Raw genomic sequence first — 25396 nt, forward strand, 5'->3', positions numbered from 1 at the left:
ATTTACTAACTTTTGTTTGCCAGTTTTCTTTCTTTAAAATATCAATTCATGCCCTGCTTCATCAAAAAAATAAAATAAAATGTCAAGCTTGAATCTAACAGCTTGCGTCACTCTGCAACTCCCAAAAACCAAGACCCATTACGCTAAATTCTCAAGTACAAACCTACATACATACCCGACATACTTAGCTCCTTAACACACCCATACAACAAAATACACACACACATACATACATACACACACACCTTGCTCCTGCAAATCATGCACTGTTTTATTAATATTGAAATTTGGACAAAGTATTCTCTTGGCTATTAGGCAGCAGCAGCGCTGGTAAATCAAAGCGTGGCAACGATCCCAATGGCAATGGTGGTAGTAGTACCAATGAGCATAGCACAACAGATAATCAAATTTTCAATAGCACAGCGAATTCAATGAATCACATTGACCTCGAGGCGGCTGAGGTAGATTTGAATCTCTGACATCCAGCCATCGGGCAAAGAAGGTAGGTGATTTAAATTGATTAAAAAAAATTAATATTATTTCTTTATAACTACGTCGTATATCTGCATTCCAGATCACTGCGTTTCATAGTGATTTTGCCCGTGCTGATTTGTTTCATTTGTACAATTTTAAGTATTTTAATACTTTTTCAAATTTATACATAACAATACCAAAATTGTTATAGCCAGCATTCAGAAAATGCTTACGACGGCCTTATAAGGCACAAAAGTCAGCAGCAAGAGCAACGGCAACAGCAACAACAACACGAACATGAGCAATTCGTCAGCGTGCAAGAAGCAGCGGAAGTTAAAGGAACTATTTAAAAATTAACAACATCTCAAATGCTCAATTAAAAAAAAAAACTCAATAAAACCAAATCAACCCAAGACAAGCAGTTTTACAAATCTATCAAATTTTTGACCAAATAAAATCACATTCAATTCATTTTCAGACAATGAGCTCTTTTACATCCACGCTGTCAAAACGGCTAATACCAAACAATTTTCACAAATTGTATGCAATATTTAATCAATTAACAAAAAACACCAGCAAAATGTATGAGCAATATAGTAAATGTCTACAAACAACAAATTATAAACAACACGAAAGCATAAGCGTACATATTTGCAAAACTTAAAATCAGCAATAGTTGAGAATTCTGAATGTACACCAATAAAAATAGTAAAAAAAACCGTAAATGGGGCAAAAAAAAATGGAAATTTGGATAAGCGCTAAAAATAGGGAAACTATTGTCTAGCCATTAGTCATATAAGCGATACACAAATATTTAAGCGGGCAAAGTAATACACACATACATAAATACAACATTCTTAGATGAAAACATATTGAGTAAAAACAAAAATGCGAATTATAATTGTAATGCATAGCGTAGAAATTGAAAATGGCAACAAACAATATTTCAAAAAATAAAAACATAAATAAATCAGTATTTGTCAATGTTATTGTGGCTTGTTAACATTTTATTTTTAATATTTTTATTGAGCTTTGTACCACGATTGTTTATTAGGAAAAATTGAAAAAGCAACAAAGTCTAAGCGGTAGAAGTTATAGCACTATTTCGGAGATCACCACATCTCCTCATCAGACTTCTTTTTCTAGACTTCAGCAGGGATCGAACCTGCGAATTCCGAAATAGTGCTATAACTTCTACCGCTTAGACTTTGTTGCTTTTTCAATTTTTCCTAATAAACAATCGTGGTACAAAGCTCAATAAAAATATTAAAAATAAATAAATCAGCTAATTAAGTTTAGTGCCAGCTAGCCTACAATGAAGAAAAACGGATCAATTCTTTACTTTAGATACCATAAAATAGATAAAATATAATAATTTATTTAAATACATAAGTGAAAAACTGGTTTAACATGAAAACATAAAACTCAAAATATTAGGGGTTTCCGTGGTTTTAGGCAAGGTCCGAAAATATGAAGGTTTTTTATTCTTAGATCTTTGCAAAATCGTAATTTTTGTTTGATTTTTATTTTTGCGATCAAGAATAATCGTTAAATTTTAATTGTATTTTTCCTGTCAAATTGAATTATTCTGTTGTATTTTTTTTCGATAAAAATAATCGTTATTTTGGACACTTATTTTTCATGCGTTTGACTACGTTCACGTTATGAAGAAAAAATATTAATTTGAAAATAACGCTTATAATATGATCGAAAAATAACTATCGAAAAAAATTCCAAAAATAACTATCATAAATATGTCGAAATAAAAATCATAAAACCAAATTTAAATTTTTATTTTTCCGGTAAAATTTAATCGCTATTTGGTCATATTATTTTGTTTCGGATTCTTATTTTTCAATCATTTTTAACCGTTATAATGGAGACTCCGATTTTATATCCGATTAGATCGAAAAAAAACTATTAGATCTAATCCAAAATCTGTCGAAAAAATAAAAATCATAAAATAACGATTAAATTTGATCGGAAAATATAAATCTATATTTAACGACTACTGACATAAAAATTTGGTATTCGAAAGGGCAATTAAAGCAAAAGGTTTAACACTGTAGGAAAACGGTTCGGCTATGCGCTTTTCAGAGTATGCGAGTATGTTCGTGTACTGCCACGTGCGATGTGGCGTATGAGTAACATTATTTTCTGGCCCCATTTCATACAAAAAATTATTGCACATTTTCATTCAACCATTCAAATCTAGTTTATTTATACATCGATTTTCATCGCTAATAGCTTTATTTTTAATACAAATTAAAAAAAAATACAAAGGTTTAATTTTTTTTAGTTTCTTCCTTGTTAAAGTTAGAATATTTTTTCATGAAAATGAAAATATCTTTGTATACAGATCCGAATCTACGACCCAATCTTATTAATTTCACTCGTTTCGGCATTTTTTTGTGTAATTTCAAATCTTGAGATTTTCCTTACAGTATAATGATATATATAATGTATGGAAATCTCGCGTCTGTAGCACAAAAATTTTAGTCGGAGAAAAAGCTGGATTTATGCGCCACTGAAAGTCAAATCATTGAAGTATGTAGTAATGGATTTTCTCTAGCCAGGATCCAGCAGTATCACCACCAATAATGTTAACCTAGAAGTGAAGAATATCTCTTGCAAATAAGTACTATTTTGGTCTCGGTAGGCAATTGAATTGTATATCCCTTTCTCAATCATGTCCGTCCTTTTATATGGCACAGAAACAGAACGAATGTCAAACAAAGATGAGAAGGCTGCAAGGTCAAACTGTACGATATATAAAATGAAATGAACGTAGTCAAACGCATGAAAGCAGTGAAAATACCAATCAAAGAATAAAACCTGTTTACAATTCATATGAGAAACGGATAGGAGATAGGCAATCGATGGAGATTTATGTTCTCGTCTCAGACTGACAAATGGTTATAGTGCCAAACAAGAAGAAGAAGAACATTTCCATCGCCAAAAAATTTCTACGTGAAAAAACAAGTGTGCCCAAAAATGTGCAACATTTGAAAGACAATTACCCAACCCCCATACAACCAATTTTATATTGCAACATTCCTTTTTTGACATTTGAAAATAAAGTCTTTGCATAGGGATTTCGTCTGCCTAAAGAACTTTATTCATTGAGCAGAATTATAAGAGGACCACGTAATATTCCCTGGAACCTGTTGCACATTTTTAGGCGTACTTGCTGTGTATAGATTTTTTTTAGTCAATGTTTAGTGTAGCAACTCGTAGAACGCCACTACGCTGTAAATGAATGCGAATATGGAAATTATACTAAGTATAGTCCTGTAAAAGAAAAAATGAGTGTGCAAAAGCTTCGATGAAGCTAATAACGTCTGCAAAGTTTGAGGAGACGCGCCTCGACAGGAAGTCCTATTGGGAAGTTAACTCTCGATTTTAAGAATAAAAATTTAAAGTAAACTTCTGTATTGATATTATTAACTCTCCACTATAAAAGCGGCCCTTAATCAAATGTAAATATCTACTCTGAGAACTAAGCGGCAATCAGGACTCTTGCATGGCTTAACAGTTACCCTTCGGTAGAACATAAATTCAACAGTTTAATTAAAACTTGCCAAGATCATTAAATTCTTCAAGGTCATTTGTTTAGATGAATCTCCTTTGACTTAAGAAGAGTTGGGAATGCGTGGCGCTTAAGTATTTCGTGTTCTTCAGCTGCTACAATACATATACAGAACGTTTTTAATCCATTTTAGTGCAACGCAGGTCATTCAACGATCAGTTGGAAATTTATAGTGTGCGAAGTCTTCGATATGGAAACTCCTAATGAGTAATCAACAATATTTATAGCATGTATTTATAATATTACATAATTTTGTTAACATTTTCTCAGTAAAGGTTTAAGCACAAAAGCGAAATTGTCGGAACCTAGTCAATATGCCCAAAATAAAAAAAAAATAAAAATTTAATATACGCGTAAACACAGCATATGATAATGTACTAGTTATAGCGAGAAGAAAAACATTTAACAAATAGCTGCGTAAAATGAAATTGAAAAAATTTTAATAAACAAAATATGTAATTTAATTAGACATCCCTTGAAAATAGTAAAAATAAATAACTATGAAAAAAAATGTTTTAAAATTTAAAATAAATTTAATAAATCAAAATTAAATGATTTAAAATAGCATTAAAAAAAACACAATAAAATAAAATAAAATAAAGCATAATAAAGTGAAACTCCTTTTTAGCTTATCAAAACAAAATACTTAGCATAAAAACACATTTTCTGTAAGCAGCTGGTTACTGACACAAAAACCCCTAAGGAAATAACAGCTATAAAAAAAATAATTTTATAACTTCTTTCACTATGCTGCTCGTTTACTATCTATGTATGTAGCATTCATAACTAACTAGTTTGAGGTAAAACAAAAAGACTGCTTTTGGCTATTTAAATGTAATAGGTATCTTCCCTGCTTTCTGCTTGTGTCAGCAATCAGCTATGGCGAGGAAGCTACATTAAAGCGTGTATAGACAGAAGTACATGCATTTGTATTTATGTTAGGTATGTACAACCTATAAATCAATCAATCAATCAATCGTAACATAGAAACACGCTCGTACACATTGTCTACCTTTAATCAAGCACCGATTCATACAGCTAGCAATATACATATATACAAACATTTGTCGGCAGATTCTGCAATTCCATTCCGACTTAATTTTAGCCCCATTCAATGTGACTTTGGTTGAAATTCACTCGGAAGTGAATTGCAGAACTTGTCTGATAAATACCTAAAGTTATAGTATTAGTTTTAAAATTACTATTAAAATTAAATGTAAATTGATATTAAATATAAAAACGTAGACGTATGTAATAATAAAAAATAAAATATTTTTAGCACATATTTTTGTATTGTATAAAATTAATTTTTTTTTCGTTATTTACTACATACAAACATACATACTATATAAAAATTATGACATTAATAATATCAAATTTGAAATCTTAAACATAAGCAAATTAAATACATAAATAATACTACAATAAAATAAACATAAAATTGAAAATTTTGCAGTATATGGTAGCTGGAAATTATGTACATGTGCAATAAATAAAAACGAAAATTTTACGAAAAATTGGCGATGTTTTTGAATTGGTGATTTTTAATTTGTTTAGTACTTTCTCAAACTTTGTACATGTTTGAAGTATCATTAGTACGTTTTTATAAATTTTTATATGGGTATACTTATGGTGATCATATTTAACAATTTATTTTGCAAATTTTCTCCACAAACGCTAACAGATCTTAAAACCGACTACTTGTGAAGCACGAGTATTCAACGCATTATTCGATTCAAATCACAAGCGTCCACATTTAAAAATAAAAACTGTATATGGGGAATGTTACGAACTCATATTAACATTACTTAAAACTGGTTCATAGGCATCTAATTTTTATGAGCTGTTAAGGCGTCATTGTAGCTGGGTGGTTAAAAATGCATACTATCACGCCAGAACCAGAACCCGGGTTCGTTCCTTGGGCCGTGCAACATCTAAATTAGCAAAAACGTTTTTTCTAGCATCGGCCGCCCTTAGGCAGGCAATGGCAAACCTCCGAGTGTATTTCAGCCTTGAAAAAGCTTCTCATAAAACTATTTGCCGTTCGGAGGCAGCGTAAAATTGTAGGTCCCTGCATTTAGTATGTTATAACATCAGGACGCACACCACAAATTGGAGGAGCGGGTCGGCCAAAATATTATAATTTTTCTAAGGCGTCGAAATACCGAACACTGAATACGGGATACATGCAGAACATTGGCGTCGCTTATAAAATATATAAATTACTAGGAAAATTTACGAAAAAAGGGACTGTCCCGCACAACACATGACGGATGGTCACCGTAGGTGGAAACATTGCGCTCAAAAGTAAAGCTAGATGTACATATTCGCTATAATAAAAGAGTGAGTCTGAAATACTTAAGTGTGTAGAATTTAAAATTCTGGTCGATAGGATAGGTTAGGCTCGGTTAGGCTCGGTTAGCTGGCTAGCCAATGCGTGGCAGATAAACTAAGACCACATTAGACAGCTAATCAGCAGTTGTATTGAAGAACAACGCAGTCCTCTTGGCAAACTGTAACACCTTGTTTTACTCTATTTTGGTGGCGGCTCCAGATTAGGCAGAAATCTTACTCCTAGGAGGCAATCTGCTAATGACAGTGTAATCGCAGGAGATATTCCGCCGCTATCTCTTTTGTTCTGTATTTCAAACGGTCTTTATAATTGATCGGAGCCAGTTTAAAAGGGCGCCAGCAGGCAATGCCTTGTTAGAACGCCTAGCGTCAAACCCTCTGCACATAATCCTGGAGACTATCTAAGCTTGTGCTTTGGTCCAGACATTCAGCGCTTTCCGGATCATTGATAGATTAAGCTGCAGTTTAATCGCTTCGGGGAAAGCGGCACTTTCACTATCAGCAGGCGACAGAGCGCCTTCTATGGCAAGGCTGTCGGCCTCCTCGTTGTCCGTGACACCGGTGTGCCCCGGAACCCAGTACATATGTATGTACGTCTGTACCAATATGTAACAAATCCAAAGCTGCCCTGCACTTGGCCACTCTTCTAGATGAAATGCTGTACTATGGTAGTGCCTTTAACGCAGCCAAATTGCTGCTCAGTAGCTCCGTCGCACTCTTTATGGCCAATATTTCTGGCTGAAAAATGTTGCGGTAGACTGCTGCCTCTAGGTCTTTCTCCACGTTCGACCCGTCTGTATAAGTATACATTCACCGAGCCAGCGATCCTCAAGTCCGCACGCGAGCCTTCAGCCTATAAAGTAGCTTTAAAGTTCATCCCAAACTGCAGATCCGAGATCTTAAGTCAATCCGCCCGGCTAAAGTTGACACTATGCTAAGATGTCCGTAGCACCTGCATACAAACTACCCCGTAGTCTTGAGCCCTCTCCTCCACATTGAGGCACCACTACATCTTGTTAAGGAATATTATTTCGCGTTACTTGATGCTTTGCTCCAGCCGCAAGGTCGCACCAGCTCGGAGCCTTGTATTTCTTGGCAAAGAGTAACAAATCTGTATTTTCTGCGTTGACGCTAAGTCTCTCCTAGGTTGCCTAAAGATGTATCTCCCGTAGTATAGCCGACAACAAAAAATAGTCACTACAATTTTGTCAGAAATTGAGGCGACTTACGAAAGATTTCAAGACTAAAGCGATTTCCTTTATGGACTATCACGGCAACCTTGTGGCCGATGTTTTTCCATACTATTGAAAGTAACAGTACTGAAAACTGTTGAGAGGATGACCCCGTGGCACCAGCCGATAGAACCGATGTCACACCACCCGACTACGGCGAGGTGCAAATAGCAATTTCGCCACTAAAATTTCCAAAAATCGTGTAAAGTATTATCAGGCATATTGTGCCAAGGCTTAACTCAAGGCTCAAAGAACTGATTGTGTCTTATCAGTTCGGAGTTAGGGCTAGTAACGCAAGCACGAGAAGGAGTTAGCTGTACTGCACCTCCACGATGCTAATACGGCTGTGTAAGTTACGTTGAGCAATACCACCAGCTTCGTCAAAATTGGGAAGGACCACAAACACACCCCTCTCCCCCCCCCCCCCCCCTCCGTCCGTTTCCCTACTTCCGGGAAACTATCGTTACTCCGCGAAGCGGAATAAGTAGTAACCTTGGGAGCCCCTCGGTAACTTTTTTATGTTTCCAACCGTAAAGTCAGCCCAGTATTGACAACAATTTCGATGTACTTCAGAGCCTCCGTTGAGGTAAAGCAAGGAATTGGTCAAGCCATCTATGTCGCTTTTGTGACTCCATCAAAGAGACTTCACTGCACCTCCTTCTGGAATGTGGGACCATTTCACGGAGAAGGGAGAAGAGCATGGGACATCTATGGATCACTCTCAACGCTCGGGATCTATTCTGAAATTGATGGAGTCTTTAGGGCTAAATGTAGTGCTGTGATGAGCTGAGGGCACAATAGACCTACTTGTCGCAGTGCGCTATTTATCGGCAAACTGGCAGTCGCAGAACGCCGTCGTAATCCGATTACTTTGGCACCTTTTGACAGCTCCAATCGCAGAACACTGCCGTTCGTTGCATTCCAAAGTGTTGAACCGAAAACGGATGTTTGTGGCACGCCACCGGATATATTCAGACTCATTGCGTAAGTCGTAAATTAGGCTGAATTGTACGACTCGACAACATTAGCATTGTCTACTGTCGTGCTGAAATAAGTAAACGACGAAAATTGTCGAAAACTATGCAGTGCTGCCAAGTTTTTCCGTTTTAATACACTAGTCGAGTGGAAATTTTAGGCAATGGCGCTAAATTTTCGATACGATTCGACTCTCGAAAAACGACTTGCATTCGGCAAGACTCTCGCAATGAGGCTGATTATATTTTATGGCTCCATCATGTGTTTGGTAAATTAATATCCGGTCCGACAGATACCTACATAGTTACTTATAATCTTCAGAAGGTTAGCTGGGACTTCAAACTTCTGAAGGACATGGAGTACTTTTTCCCAGTTTGCAGTATTAAACGCACTCTTTACGTCCAGAATTATAAGCAAGCAGTACTTGTACGATCCAACCTTTCGTCGCTTCCTGCAGATCACCTCTTCTGCCAACTGGTTAACTAGCACGGCGGCTTCCACCGTGGAGTTGCACTCAATGGCGAATGCTTTGATTTGGGTTGTATTTAAATATTCGAAAAGGAGTTTTCAAAAAAAAAAATCTTTTTGAACAAAATAATATTAACTTTTAAAAGTAAAAAAAAAAAATACTAAATTGCATGTGTTTTGCCTTTTTAAGCTTCTTTTTCTCGAATATTTTTTGTAGTAAAAAAGTTAATAACCGAAAATTTTTTTAGAATTTTTTGAAAAATAATTCTTTCTAAACAAATTTCACGTCAAAAATAAATAAAAATTTAATAGTATTAAAAGAAATTAGGCTTTCATAGAACATACATAAATAAATAGAGCAAAGATTAAAACGCAGTTTCGCCTCCGTACAAAATTAAAATAATTAATATTTTGTATTAGATTTAAATTTGTATTCATGAGTTCCCGTAATGAATCAGTTTTTCAGTAATTTAATAAAGTAAGCCTCACTAAGCTTTTTTATAAGATCTTTGTAAGGTCCAAGAAATTTAAACAAAATATATTCCTGAAAACTGCATAATTTTTTGATAAACTCGAAAACTAATCTTCGCTAAAACGGATTTACACATTTTTAAGATAAAGTGTTATAATTCAAAATGAGATGGGGGGGGGTATAGATAATAACCCGTTTAAATGGCAAAACAAGACAAAAGAAATTCGTTACTTTTTTGCAGTGAAAAGCAATCTGAATAAACTATCTATAAGTTGTTAAAGGTTAAATTACCAAGTGAAGTACTCATCAAATGCAATTTAATGAGTAGGTTTTTGTATTCGTATAAAATTTAAGTATGTATACATAGATTTAAACGAAACAGAAAAACTTGAATTAACGTAATGTGTGTAATATTGTATGGGTATATTTACATTAAATAAACATGAAACTAGAAACTATAAATAGAACTCCAACCGGTCTGGTTTTAATTTATGCTAAACTTTATTTTCATTTGCATACTATATTTTATCAATGTGTTTTACATTTCACCTAAACTGTTAATAAAATAAATACGAGTAATTTAAGTAGTGAGCCTTCCTCCGCAATGGAAACGACCAACAATTTAGTTAAACAATCATTCTGAACATACACGTAAAATAGCTGTCAAATTAGTACAACTTCGGTTGACCCATTCCAACCCTTTCATTCAGCGACTGCAGATCGAGCACTCTTTTCGCTTTTTTTCGGTGAGTCATCTTCTACACCAAGTCCCTCGAGCATTGCTAAAAGTTCGGCATCGGTTATTTTCGCGGTTGGTTTGGATTGGGCGATAGGTGTAGCTTTTGCTACCTTCTCGTTGCTGTTCGCATCAGTAATTGTTTGTTTGACAGGCGTTTGTCCCGTTTGTCCAAGTATTTGCTGTAATTCGCGCTCCAATGCATCGTTGTCATTCAAATCAGCGCTTCCTGCTCCAATATCGGTAAGATTAGCATTGGCCAACGTGTCTTGTATTTCTTGATGCGTCTCCATGGTATCGCGCACATCAGCGATAATTTCATCGACGTTATCGTATTTGAGCCCAGAGTCGTTGAGCGCTTTCTGCAACGCTTTTGAACCGATCTTGTAGGCATCGAGTATTTGGCCATGGCTTTGTGCTTCGTCTACGCTGGTGATGAGCGATTCAATGTTGTGTAGTGCAGAGCTACGTTTTTCTGAAAGAAATACATTTGTTTAGTTTTAAATATTGTAGCGTTTTTAATTGAACTCACCGTGATTTTTCTCCATCAAGTGCTTTTTACGCAAGTAAGTCTTTGCCAATTGGCGTTTGTTCTCCTTTAGGTATGCGCGCGCTTTCTCCTCGTTTACCTTGATATCTTCTTCCAAAGTTTCCAGTTGTTTTAGCAGACTTGCTTGCGTCATTTTCAGGTTGTGAACAGCACGATCAGTCTCGGTGATGGCAATACTTGCATCATTTTGGGCTGTGAATGGTTTAATTATAATAACGTTCATTTATTACTTCATGTTAAACTCACAAGGTATTTTGATTAGATGTATTTTTTGTTCTTTTTCCTCCACCTTGTATTCCAGTCCAATTTTTCGTTGGCAATTCAGCACGTGCAAGCATAAAAGTAAACAGTCTTCTTTGAGCGCCAATACAGCGTTCGAGATTTCCACGAAATTATCGTAGTGTAGCAACTCACCCTGGTGCTGTTGCAGCACACTTTGTTGTAGTAGTTTGCAGAATTTCTAAGAAGGAAAATATAAAATAATACTCTGACCGCTATATGGTAGCGTCTCGCCTACCTTCATCACCTCCAAATGCACATACTCAAGTAGTCCTGCGTCAATTTGAGCTTGCAGTCCCATTTTACTTTTCAATGTCTGCCAGCCCCATGAAATAGGGCGTATTAAAAAACTATTCATCGCCCAACCACTCCAGGTATTCTCCGGGTCATATGCATAATCGGCACGGATGCGTATTTTCTTGGCCTGCAGCATTTCTGTCATCACCGTGTCTAAGCCATATGGTATACGATCTCCTCTTGCAAACACCAACTGCAAGTCGCGTTTGCAGAAGCAACCAGTACCGGTGTGTTCGCAGTATTGAGCAATCATGTCTTGCCAGAACTTCAATTTCGATTCGTAGTTTTCAGGGTTTACCTCGCGCGGACGGAATGGTGCCAATAAGACGTTCATTCGTGCATCATCCTTCCAGCAGGCAGGATAGGGAAAACTACGAGTGTTCTCATCCTCAAACTCATCCGATTTGCTCGCAGTGCTTCTATTGGCATTGGGGTCAGATTCAGGTGACCTCGTTGGGGTCGAAGCAGCAGAATGCATTTAATTTGCAGTTTTCTATATTTTAGTATCGAAATTGTTATTAATTGCGTTTTGTTTATTGTCTCTAGAAATTACGTCCTCCTTGTGCTATTTTTGTTATTATTCAACTGACGCACTCGTTTTCAAACATGCAGAGTTGCATGTCATAGTAGTTATTTAAGAAATAATGAATAGCAGGATGCTAAAATTCATCATAATCTCCTTTCGCTTTAATTCTATTAAATTGAAATATAAAATCATTTAATAATAAAAAATACAGAAGGATATTAATTTGTCGTTTTAATTAGGACGAGAGAGTAACTTTGGATTAAAAAAAAAAATTTAATTTTTTTTATACAACCCTGGAACTATAATGAACACTGCCATATGAATGAGAATGGAAAAACAAAACTACAGATTAGCTGTCAACTGCAACTAAACGCCATCGCATTTTTCCTTTTGGTCGAAAATTCGTGGGTGGCGAGTGAAAACGCGAAGTTGATGTGATTTGATTGTGAAAGTTTTTCTCACGGCATAAAGAAAACCAATGAAAATTTGTGAAAATTGTAAGCAAAAAAATCACACGCAACTGTTAACGACGCTCACGCATCGATTACTTGCAAGGACTTAACCTTGAACGCATCTACCCAGATCAGCAGATCAACCGCATCCTTGAGTGGGCAATAAACATATATACGGCAAAAGCCTACCTATGTACACATCTACGATTAGTGCCAACTAAACCAAGGAGCAACAAGAAACCTAGAGAGCCAAATAAACTAATAAAAAAGAAAAGCACTTGACTACACATTAGCAAACACGCCACGGTGAATCACTCATTCTCTCTGCTCCAGTTGATAAGAGACTGGCGTCATTTGTTAAAGTGCTTTGGAATTCACCGTATACCAGCTGTGCTTCATATAAAAATAACCAATATATTCCAACAACCAGAAGTAATATGTGCGCGTTAATTAATTTATATACATGATTTCTTCATTAAGCTTGTGATTATTGTTTGTTATTTGTTTGTGAAATCTTTTTGGCCATACCATCGTACGTGTGTTCGTTTAGTTATAACGTCATCACCGTGGATTATAGATATATTGCCGTTAGTGTTGTGGTATTCACATCATATACTTAGCCACGCGCCGGTTCGGGAAAAGGTCAGGTAGCTTTAGCTTGGCTCAGTTGTTAACTAAAAGTTACGCTTTCTTATATTTATAACGAACAAAAGTGTTGCGAAATTTCAGCGTAGATAGAGTGTGATTGGGTAATATTGGTGTCAACGATATGCAAGACGATAACAAGATGCTGAAATCACAATTGGCTAAAGGTAAGCATTTAAAAAGTATGTATCAACATTATCATTCATTATAAATGCTAAGTTAATAAATATTTCTTAATTGCACATGCATGTCCATAGTAAATATTTATTATTATGATGCTTTAATAAAACACTTGTTATGTAGAATCTTTTTTTTTTTGTCCTGCGCCTAAAAATATGCAGCGTTATTTGAAAAGTAAGCTTTGAACTCGGGCCCGTATGATCCGTATAGTATTTAATTTCTATCTGATTAAAAGTTCCGAATATCTGTCTAGCAAAATTGTCTGATATCCAGGTAGCAAAATTAACGGATATTAGTCGGATATCCGGACAACAAAAGAGAACGGATATTCGGATTTTATCCGTATGCACGAATATACGGACAGTCCCAGCTCTAGTTTGAACCCATAGTATATTTCCATTTGAAATCAGAATCGTTAATTGGTCTCCTGCTGATATTCCTTTTTCAGAATATGAAGTAGCGTTGAAATGTTAAGGAAAAATGAATGTTCTCTATCAACCGATGACCATTCGTACCGAACTGTAAGAAAGTAGTCCCCCTAAATATTTTTTGAAAATCCTTTTTGATTAAGTACTGCTATAATTATAATTTTGTACTAAGTATTTTACAGAATGCCACCTACAGTGGTGAAAAAATTAAAAGACACACGACAGTTTAACAAATTTTTGTTAGTTTTCCTTTGTTTATTTAATATTCCTTATTGGTTTTTATGAAAGTATGGCTTACTATCTAATAAAATCCATATAAATTCATATTTCGAACTTTGTGCAAAAATTATTAAAAACCTATAAAAAGAATGTAACTTTTCAACTCTTTAACCAGATTTTGCAGAATTTTTCTGAATATGCAGTTTTTATCCCAATAAATTTTACTATAATGAATTCAAGTTTGAAGCTCCTAATTAATTGCGTTGATTTTTGATAATATTCTTCTGAGTAATACATTCACTTTTTACCATATAATAAAAATGTCGAAAGTAATTTGTATGGAAGCAAATGCGTGAACAAAATTATCGCGATTTTTTAGCAACTTAAAACTTACACTTTATTCTACTAAAATTTAATGGACTATAAAACTGCATATATACATATGTATGTATCTGGTTAAAATGTTCAAAATTTAGATGCTATTTTGCAGAATTATTATAACTTTTGCACAATTTTGTTGAATAATGAGCTACATATACTTTTATAAAAAGTAAGATATACATATTAAATAAACAAAAGAAAAATAGGCAAAATTGTTGTAATAGGTGGTGTCTATATAAATTTTCCCACCACTGCTTTCTAAGGATTTATAATTAAACATCTTTGAGTATGCCGTTTTTGTTGTATTTACCCTTTCAAGATCGGCTCGTCACTCAGTCGTTATCGTCAAGCTCAACTAACGGGAGGCCCAGGAAGTGTGCCGCTCCGACTTGGAGCAGAAGTCGAACGGGATGTTGTTGTTGTTGTTGTAGCGGCGGGGTGTCTATCCGCATGCTCGGCACTCGTTGGGTACATCTGGATTTATCCTACTCAGGTTGGAGTTTAACCTGCTGCAGTATCCAGAGCGAAGTTGGGATATGGTGATGCGAGTCTACCGAGACAGACGAAGTTCTGTCTCGTCCGCGTCCGGCAGCTGTGTTCCAAGTGGTTATTTTATGAACCTCTGGGCCTCGTCAGTCAGTTCGTAGTACAGTTTTCTTCATTAAAAAACTAAAAAAAGAAACATTCATTCAAACCAATCTAGCTAGTGCAAAATGCTGTAATAATTTACTTAGTAAACTTGTTTTCGTTTTAGATGAAGCCATTTTATAGCTTGTTTAATTATATATCATAATAAATAATAACTTTTGCTCATGATCTCTTACATATTTACGTAAATGTGTATGTATGTAGCTTTTAAAATGGTAATAAAAAAATATAAAATACGGTAATTATTACATTCCTAATAAATACAAAAAAAAACAAAGCTTAATAGTAGGTTGTACTGCAATAACAAAAAAGTTGCGCGGAAATCTCGAGTTATTGTCTAAGACGAAAAAGATCGATAGAACACATGCTCTTTAAAAACATATTTTTATCATGAGTAAATAATACTCAGAAAGTGCTCAAGTTCGAGTGGAACTCAACAAAATTTTAAATGATCGTATTTTCTTCTCGAAAGTGTGCCCTATAAAAAGTTAAGCATTTCCGTTGTCATAGGAATACTGCATACTATGTATGTATGTATGTCTATATTTATGAATATTGCATCACATTATAAAGAATCGTTATTAGAAGATCATTTCATTTTTTTATAAAGATGTTTAGTTATCTATTAACATTTAACTTCCTGTATTTCGAAGTCCTATAAAATGCAGATGAGAAGAAAATAAAAACAATTCAAATTGTGTGTGCAAAATTTGCATAACAAAAAATCTCTTAGGAAAACTTACACGTTTAAGTAAGCAAATAAGTGTGTAAACATTATAAGTACATCCAATAAACAACAATAAGCATACGCGTGCACAGGAAACACAAATTCATTGCATCAACACTCATAAGTACGTCATTAACTCCTCGCAAGCGCTTACGAATTGCTTCTCAGAAGAATCATTTCTATTTACATAGATTTCCGTTTAAATTCATAATTTCTCTGCAAACAAACTACAATTGATTATAAAATATTTATTTATGCAAATGTATTTGTTGCTTTTGGCAAATATTTATTAACAGCTTCATTTACATGCAACACGCCTTACGCTTTTACGTCAGTGAACCTATTGACTGATTGCCTGCTGTCTGCTCATTGCGCGTAATCGATCGCAAAAGCTAATGCAAGTATGTCTGCGCTAGGTACATATGCATATACACTGCCGTCAAAAAGTATTTGCACAACTGCTTTTTTACAATAGATACAAAAAATTGTATTGTAATATTTTTTCGACATTGTTTTTTAAGAATATGGTTCATTGCACGACAAAAAAAATATAGTTTTTAAACTTTGTGCAAAACTCAGCAAATTTTCAACTTTTGAATCAGATTTTTAATGATTTTTTTGAGTAAGATGAAAATTTGCATGAAAATTTATTGAATTTTCGCGAGTTGTGCACAAAGTTTAAAAGTTATATTTTTGTGTTTTTTGTTGTAGAATGAACCATATTTTTATAAAAAATTAGCCGAAAAATATTAGAGTAGAAATTGGTGAATATATTTTGCGAAATTCGCTGTGCCAATAATTTTTCCCGGCAGTATACATACATATTGATATGTGCATGCAAGTACAAAAATTATATGGCAACAGAAAAATCGCAATCACTATCTGAAATCTAATAAAGTGATGTAATTATTTGTATCATTCTTCAACTGGTTTGATAAAAATTTCATTTGTATCATTGCAAGTCTTATCGATGTAATTCTTCTGGTGATAGTGCCAGCCCTGGTCGAGAATATTTCTAAACAAAATTGCACTTAAAAAACTTCATTAATAACTAAGTACTTCGTACAATATGTATGTATGTACATTAGAGTGGTGCAATTTTTGTATGGGGGAAAAATTTCATCCTAGAATACGGGACACCCCCTTAGCTTTTTTCCTTTTGATATTTGTAACATCTATACCAACTTTCAATTTTCTACTGTAACCAATACAGGGTGCTCAATGTCCTTGAAATGCGCTATTGGATCGCTGTGAAACTGCCAAAAATATTGGTGATTTTTATAAAATGCTACTTTTGCCATGACAACCGAGGCTTGTGATATATATATTTTTTCGATAATTTAAATTTGATTCTTCTTAGATTGCTTAACTAATTGTTTGCTTAATATATGTACACCATAGTTCTAGATTAAAATATGAGCATCATGAGCATCCTCTAAATTTATACAAAGAAACGTAAAGTATGGTACCAGCACCTCTTTCGGCAAGAGGAAAAATTTTGGAAGGTGCCCCAAGCCCTATCTCGGAAAAATTTTTTTTTTGGACCACTCGAATGTACATATGTATATACATATATAGTTCACAATATGCAATTCTTTATTTAACTTAACTGTTTACTTGTCAAATTTTAATTAAATATTCAGACAGCTGCAGAGGGTATTTGTTGTTGTTGTAGCGGCTACTCAATTCAGTTTTCTCCTTTAAACCCCTAATTATGGTAAGGTTCCATGTTCTATTTCATTACTGAGTGGAAAAACACATAAAATAATTTCGACCGGTTTTACTATAAAAATTCTAATCTATGGAACGGTTTAAATGTAAATGATCCAATAAGTAATTTTCAAATTAATTATTTCAAAAATAGTACACATATGCCAAGTTATGGCAAATCGTATGCTCATATTTTATACATCCGACAACGGTCAAAGTACTTGTAGTTTTAACAAACACGCGCCGTCAAGCAGTAAACACTCGTATCAATATGTATATTAGACCGTATCACAAAAAAAATTCAATTTGATGTACAATTTTTATAAATGACATACCGTTGCAAAGGTATTAAAAAATACTACATTTTTCCCACAGAAAAGATTATCTGGGACCGTCATTGAAAGTACTCAGAACTCGAATCTCAAAAGGATCGACAGTACCCGATTTTAATAAGTATCGGTACAGAGTACTTGATAGTACTCAAAAATATTGGAAACTTAAAAGAACTCGAAATTACTCAGTACTAAAAAGTACTCTGTATGAATCATCACTCTGATACATGCACTTACTCAGAATCGATTCAAAGTACTCAGTACTAAGTGTCGAATATATATGTAGATACTATACTTACTGGTTTTTTTTTTTTAAGTCAACTAATTGAAAGACTCTTTGAAATAAATGCAGTGAGTAACTGTTTCGAATTTTGATACTATTTTTACTCAAAGAAAAAAATTGTGTCTTGGAAATATGGAAAATCATCTGTGAAGTGCAAAACGAAAGTGTGTTCAGAAGAAACATTCTGTCTTTGAAGTTCTTTAAGCCAGATGCATTTTAAAATAGTTGAATTCATTTGATTATTAACTGCTTTCTAGGCTATCGCCATATTAAATAAATCAGTTCGTTGTAGGGGAAAAAGTTATTATTGTTGTTGTTATTATTGAAAATAAAGTATTTTATAAATTTGTGAGATTTCTACACGAAGCATTGAACATTGTCAACGCATTTATTTAGAGGCAGTACTCAGTATTTTCAAAAATACCCGATCCTAAAAGGTACTCGGATACATCCCAGCACTACCGAAAATAATAGTTATTATGAAGGATTTTTATCTTAAAATCATTGCAGAATCGTTTTTTTTGTATTCATATTTCTACGATTATTTTTAAATGTTATATTATTATTATTTTTTTTTATCAAAATCGTTACACATGGATTTTTGTTTTCCGATAATTTTTAATCGTTATTTTGATTTTTATTTTTTCGTTCATATTATAGACATTATTTTCAGATTTTATTTTTTAAATCATAAACAATTTAGATCGGTTGTAAGAACGCAGTCTCAATTATCTAATTATAAAAATCCTAAAATAACGATTATTTTGGATCGAAAAATTTTAAATCATAAAATACCGATTAGAGATGATCGAAAAAATAAAAGTCACATAACGATCAAAAATGATCGAAGAAAGAAAGAACAAGAGTCTGAGAGCGGGCGTTCTGCAAACAAACTCCGAAATAGGATGTTCTTCAATCATTTCTTGAGATAGGGCATTTTCGAACCAGCGGCCGAGGTAGGGCGACAATCTACTTAGCCGTCAATATGTTTATGAAAAACAATTATTGACTTAGTATAAAAATATATGTATGTATATACACTCACCGCAATCTGGAACACTGATAGTGTTTTTATTGCCGAAGGGCTATATGACATGGATATTATTGTTTTGACACATAATATTGCGATTTAGCTTTTTTACAGGGTGGTGAAAAAAATTGTTTGCACTTCTAAAATACTCTCATAGCGAGTGTTCATAATCGCTTGGAACAAATTTAACTTTTTTTCGATCCATACATCGTAATGCGATCTATAGCCCAATTCTGTAGCGGTGACAAAATATTTGTAACTGACAAATTTAAACTTTTTCGTATATTTTTTCACTTTCAAATCAAAAAATATTTAGATATCGCTCAAAGCGCCCAAAGTTTTCCATGAATTTCATATGGTATAGAATTCTTGAAAACCAATATTTTTCAATTGGAAAACTCTGTTTCTCTTCAGAAGACTTTCAACAATAATACCCAATGGTTTATTTAACCATTTTTTTAATTAACTATTTTTTTATAGAAGCCCTAACAGCCCCAAAAATTGCAATAAGGGGACCCATAAAAATCGTTAGTATTAAAAATTGATAAAATAAACCATTGGATATTATTATTGGAAGTCTGCTGAAGAGAAAGTTTTCTGATCGAAAAAATATTAATTTTCAAGAATTCTATACCCTTTCTACGAAAAATTGTTTTTTCCCATATAAAATACATGGACAGCTTTGCTCTAAGCTACCTCCAAATATTTTTTTATTACGAAATAAAAAAAGGAGGAATGTTTTTTGATTTAGAACAATCCCATGGGGTGAGAGGATACAAATTTTGTACGTAGACTTTTGTGGTTCACTGTATGTAGTTTGGGGGACTTTACATAGACTCAAGAAGTAAACTTTAATATTTGTTTTAGGCATATTTTTTAACTTTTTGCACTTTAACTGAACAAATTTCAATATTTTTGCGAATATTTTACAATAAACTTCGTTTTGGTTTAGTGACAGTTTGCGAGTAACAACAATACTAATTCGAGATGTGACTTGTGTGTATATGTAAAAAATTTAAATAGTTAAAGGATAATTTAATTTTGTTTTTAAAAAAATTTGTAAATCTCACCGATCTATATTGCACTATAACGCCAAACACGCGCCAACAAATTCATTCTATCGACAAGCGTTGGGTTTGAAAGGGAGCCAAGCGTGGCAGGGCGAAAGAGAGAACGCTCGCCATGAGCGTCTCGGGAGCGAGCTCCAGTCGTTGTACGACGTATTTATATATATATATATGTATGTACGTCCAATCGCAATAATTTAATTGTTTATGCGTATGTACATGTAAATCTGTGCTTCCATACTGTGTGCTTTTTTAGAAATCTTGAAAGAGTCGCACTATCGTACGATTTTGCTACGCTACAGGGCACATTGGCGGTACTTTAGCTTGTTAAGAAAATATGTTTGTAATTGTAAATTAAGCGTATTTCGACGCTGCCTCCAAGATCTCAAAACACAAATTTCGAAAATATGTTTTAACTTTTCTTATAAAGAGAATTTTCCCCGTGCAAAAACTCATTATCTGTAACTATATAAATATAATTATCAGTATCCCTTGCTTGATTCCACTGATCTGACGTCAACATAATTAAAAAAAAAAAATGTTTCCGGGAAAATCATATCTCAATTTTTTTGTTGTAGATATGTATATGTTTTTCGCAATAGTCCCAATTTAATACATATTCCACAAGGTCCACAAGGTGACAGTTCTCTCTTTTGAACTGCAGCTGAAATGTCAAATACATAAATACATAATGGTGATTGCGTTTCTAGCAAAAAATGTCGCCTTTTGATTGCCCCTTTCTCTGTTTGTGTTCGATTCTAAATTAAGAGCATAGGGTGAGACAATTTTGTGTTAATTTCTTAAAATGTCACATTCTTGTTATGCAAAAAAGGCTCATTCTCTGTTTGGATTGGTTCGATAAAGTGGTTTTTTTTTGGTCTTGGAACCGAGATTTTGGTTCGGTTCAACGGTTCGGAAATCAAAAAAATAACGCGCAAGGTTAAATTTCAAATGAGAGTTCGGTTGCCTTTACATTTGATATTGCCACGTGGTAAACAAACATCGTATGTATTACCGTATTTAACCAAAAGAAAAAAAGCGGGTAAATTTATCTATTGAAAATTGGTTGAATCAAAAAAAAGAAAAAAGTGGTTCGGTTTCGGATTCGGATCAAACATTTGTGGAATACTGGTTCAGCGGTTTTCTGTCTCAAAACCGGTTCACGTCCCTGGTTGAAATACTAGGAATTTTACTTAATAATCAGCCTTATCATGAGTTTCATTTTCCCCGAACCGTTTCACTTTTCACTTTTGGTTTCCATGGTTTTACTATGGGCGGATGACAAATTTTTCGGTGAATTTTTTTTCAGGCGAAAGTCAGGATAAGGCTCTGTGGAAAAATTATTGACGTCGCATTTTTTTTTTGTCGAAAATGTTTGAAATTGTTTATCATATTTACAGAAAAGCGAGAAACCGCTTCATATAAAGTTTGGTTTCGCCCGAACTTATACTGCTTTACTGGATTTGTTTAATTTTAACTGAACTGTTTATATATAAGGTTATTTACTATTTACACAAATTTTTTCATATATGGGAATACCATCAACACATGATTCAATAAATTAAGGTTTACTCATTAGCGACATTAGAGTTTCGGCACTCCCTTAGCCCCTTACAAAAGCTTTGCACACACACACACGAACCCACACAGATCAATGTGTCATATTACGCCACCCATGTAACTTCTTATCACTCCTAGACTGTCTACCAAATGCAGCTAGTAAAATGTAATTTTCGTTTTTTGGACTTTGCTGCTTCTTTATGCGATGGCCCGCGCTTCATTTTACGCATTAAAATGTGGTTGTTTATGATTTTTTAAGTTCAATCGGCAATAAAACTATTTTCTACACAATTTCCATTACAATTTTGCACAGTGTAATTAATTATTCAAAAATGCCACACAAGAGCTTTGAAATTCTAACGCTAATAATTCTTCTGCAGGCATAGCAACAAATATAAACGTAGATTCCACACCTACTCTAAGTACATCGTGCGAGCATCCTGTTGATAACCTCTAATGGCCAGCAAGCGAACGAAATGCGAATTTTTTATGAATGATTTGCACGTGCACTCTTGAATCTATTGCATGCAAGCCAGAATATGAATAATAAAGATTTTTAAGTTCCTCTTATCTTGTTTTTTTTTAACTATGGATTCTTCTCTGTTCGATCATTCGTTAATGCATTATTTTTTGTTGTTGTTTGACATCCAAGCGTCTTTCAGCAAAGACGATTTTACTTTGGCCACTCACCGATTACAGTACGCAACTCGATCAGAGGAAAAATTTCCATTGCACAGACAAGAGCACGCATTTCCGGAGTTACCAGAGCATAGAGGCCTCGTTATATATGTAGGCGGTGTTCAGCCGAAATCAGAAGACATTCTGTAGCTCTCGATAGTACAGGGTTTCGACAGATCGACACCTTCGTTCAATGCGTACTACTCATCCTCGTAATTTAGAATCGGTCGGCCAATTGCACTATATGTTGCCAAAAATGTTTCTCTATCGTTGACCTAAGCGCTACCGTTGAGCGATTTAAGGACCTTGTTGTGGCTCAGTATTTTAGTGACAATTGTAGGTGAGTGTGCACTGATGGAGAGCAATTCTCTGGTTATTAACCATCGGCATTGGTGTGCTGTCGGCATGGTTGTCTTAATGCGAATTGTTGATCTCTTTCATCCAGGCGGAGTAAAGGGTCGCCGTTGATTATGTAGGGAGAGGGTATGGCTCAGTGCAGGGTTAGAAGCGAGAAGGATCGTAGAGATAGCCGCTTACTTTCAAATATGGGTACCCCCTGTTTAACTTAGTGTACTTAGCGTCGAAGTTTCACCTCAAAAACGTAATGGCGACTGTCGTCCACTCAGATAGTTCACCGATCAAAGTGGAGTCCGTCTGGGAGAGAGGATGTCTCAACCTGTTCCACTAGCTAGGTATGACAAACGGTGGCAAGGGTCTTTGGCAAGTCTTCAGTGCTGAACCCTTTTGAAAACGACGGGTTACCGACCACAGCTGTCAAATTATTTTAACCCTCATAATACTCTCATCTAGATAATTATTTTGGCTTCAACAGAGCTACACTGCGACTGTAGCTTTGGCCAAATTCGATCTACATATTTCTATTTTTCCAGCGACAGATAAGGTTCTTCCTCTTCTTTTATGTCAAACTCGTACAAATTCATGATGTCGCTACCACGTTCAAAAAATTCATGTCGCCATCGACAAAGCGTTTAGATAATGAAGATAACAAATTGGAAGCTGGGGCAGTAACGAATCCACTCTCCCAAACTATCACATGTCAAAAATATATTCCCGCTCGAAAAGAGCACTCTTTTGTGCCTTACATTTTTCTTCTTACAAGTACTTAAAGCGCTACAACCTCATGTCGCTAAACAACTTCGCTAATTGCCTTTATCCATCTACCGCGGCCGCTGTGGTGTAGTGGTAAGCAGTGCGCGCTTCCGCTCCGCAGGGCCTGGGTTCATGCCCAGGTCAAAGCAACATCGCAAAACAATGTAGAAAAAAGGTCTTCTTTACGTCGGTCGCCCCCCCGGCAGGCAATGGCAAACCTCCGAGTGTATTTCTGCCATGAAAAACAGCTTCTCATAAAAATACACTCGCCGTTCGGAGTCGGTGTAAAAACTGTAGGTCCCTCCTCTTTTGGTGACAAGGCGCATGCCATAAAGCGAAGAAGCTGGGCCAAACACTAACATATGTGTAAGCGCCAATCTATTATTATTCCGTCCGTTAGTTTTTAGCTATTACCCCAGAATTCAGTTCTATAACTTGAAAGTCTTGCTTCAAACTAGAAATCCTCTATTTTTTACAAGGCTGGAGAGACACTCAAGAGTGTTACACCGCAATCTTAAAGAATACAGATATATATATAGATAAAGATATAGCAAAGAAGTCTGCTCTTCACTTGGTATAGATGCGGGGGCACCGGAACGAACCAGGCAACATAAAGGCAGATGAACTGAAATGAAGCAGAGCCAGAAACCTGTTATGTGAATGCCTCGCGCTTTGTAGAAGAAGACGAAAGTTCATGGGTTCAGGATTTTGCAAAGACTTAACCGACATTGCCGAGGTAGGCATACGACAACTTCTGGGTTTCGCGAAATCCACACGATGGTTTGAGTAGGAGGGTTCTAACAATCAGCGTGGTAACAAGCCAACAATTTAAGGGCCCAGGTATACTTGTGACGTCAATGGCAGTCACTTCAACCTAACTTAACCACTATTATAGCGGAAAGATTGCTTATTGCAATTAGCATTGTTTTGGATAGCTACCACGATGTTGAAAAAAACTAAAAAAATTGCACCTTGCTATTTATATTAATATTTTTTTTTTTACTAATAGTGTTTTCGTTTCTAAGAAAAAGTGCATATTTTTCCAAACTTATCCTTGTTTAGCTCACGCATTTCAATATATTGTGGTTCTAAGCAACCATCTGAATATTCAGGACAATCTCTCGCCCCAAAAAGTCTTCAAAGGGCAGAGAATACTTATGTTTTTTTTGTGCCTTACAGAGTGTGCCATTTCAAAAAACGAGCACAGAATTTTCTCACCGGTTTGCTTTTATTTAAGAATCGAACACGAAAAGAGAAAGGCGAAATCAAAAGTCGACATTTTTTTTGTAGAAACGAAAGCACCATAAAGTAACGTTAACCCTCTCTAGATACATGCATACATATGTAAATGTTTACGCTGCCGTTGCATATTTCGGAACAACGAAAAGATCACTCAAGCTCAAACAAACCAGTGCACATTTGTGTCATTAACTCCCAACATTTTCGTTGTTTATACAACAACTTTGCCAAAACTTGATCACCTCAAAGGTGAGCAAGTAGAAAAGCAAACATGCATAACTACATACATACATAATAAATATGTACGTTGATATTAGCGCACAAATAAACATAAATAAATGTATTATGAAGAGAGCCGCAGTACATACAATAAACAGTGCAAATGTCCGGAGCAAATTAACTTGGGTACAACATCGCCTGACCACGAGTACTTTTTTTGGACGCGTTGCTCTCACTCCTTCGACGTATGGTTAATCTCACTCGACTTTATCTATCGTCTATTTACATACATTTGCATGCACTTTAAGCCTGAATATTTGAAAACCTAAAAAATGTATACTATGCACATTAGGGCGGATAAATTTGTATGGAAATTTTTTTCGACTATGAGCGTATAGCACAGATGGATTCTATGTATAATTCTAAGCAAATGTACCGAAGAAACTAGGGCTCTAAAATTAATTTGGAGTTTGCCAAATTGCGAAAATAGGTTTATGCTGTAAAGTCGTAAAGATGTGCTTAAATTTTGTATAAAAAC

The 25396-nt window shown here is 34.9% G+C and overlaps 2 protein-coding genes across 2 annotated transcripts in view; one reads left to right on the forward strand and one right to left on the reverse strand.

Annotated features, from left to right (window-relative positions):
* LOC118739487 (rho-related BTB domain-containing protein 1-like) overlaps window positions 1-1428 on the forward strand; it is a gene marked incomplete in the record, with an annotated part of 56194 nt that extends 54766 nt beyond the window's left edge. Inside the window, 2 exon segments of the mRNA XM_036470842.1 lie at window positions 316-502; window positions 575-1428. Coding sequence (XP_036326735.1) covers window positions 316-479 — 164 coding nt within the window.
* An 8611-nt stretch (window positions 1429-10039) lies between these two features.
* LOC118739488 (charged multivesicular body protein 7-like) lies at window positions 10040-11902 on the reverse strand. The gene is made up of 4 exons (XM_036470843.1): window positions 11366-11902; window positions 11095-11308; window positions 10831-11040; window positions 10040-10773 (listed from the first exon to the last, which is right to left on the reverse strand). The coding sequence occupies exons 1-4, from the start codon at window positions 11900-11902 to the stop codon at window positions 10265-10267; spliced, it is 1470 nt and encodes a 489-aa protein (XP_036326736.1). The 3' UTR covers window positions 10040-10264.
* Between the last annotated feature and the right edge of the window lie 13494 nt (window positions 11903-25396).

This window comes from Rhagoletis pomonella, unplaced genomic scaffold (genome assembly GCF_013731165.1).
Source record: "Rhagoletis pomonella isolate Grant_MI unplaced genomic scaffold, Rhpom_1.0 Rhpom_scaffold_00005, whole genome shotgun sequence".
Classification (NCBI taxonomy): Eukaryota; Metazoa; Arthropoda; class Insecta; order Diptera; family Tephritidae; genus Rhagoletis; species Rhagoletis pomonella.

Bases quoted from the DNA above. Each gene is read 5' to 3' on its own strand.
- LOC118739488 (XM_036470843.1), bottom strand. From the start codon at position 11,902: ATGCATTCTGCTGCTTCGACCCCAACGAGGTCACCTGAATCTGACCCC. The intron at 11,309-11,365 runs GTAGGCGAGACG...TTTCCTTCTTAG, and splicing joins TGCATTTGGAGGTGATGAAG to AAATTCTGCAAACTACTACA. The intron at 10,774-10,830 runs GTGAGTTCAATT...TATTTCTTTCAG, and splicing joins CTTGATGGAGAAAAATCACG to AAAAACGTAGCTCTGCACTA.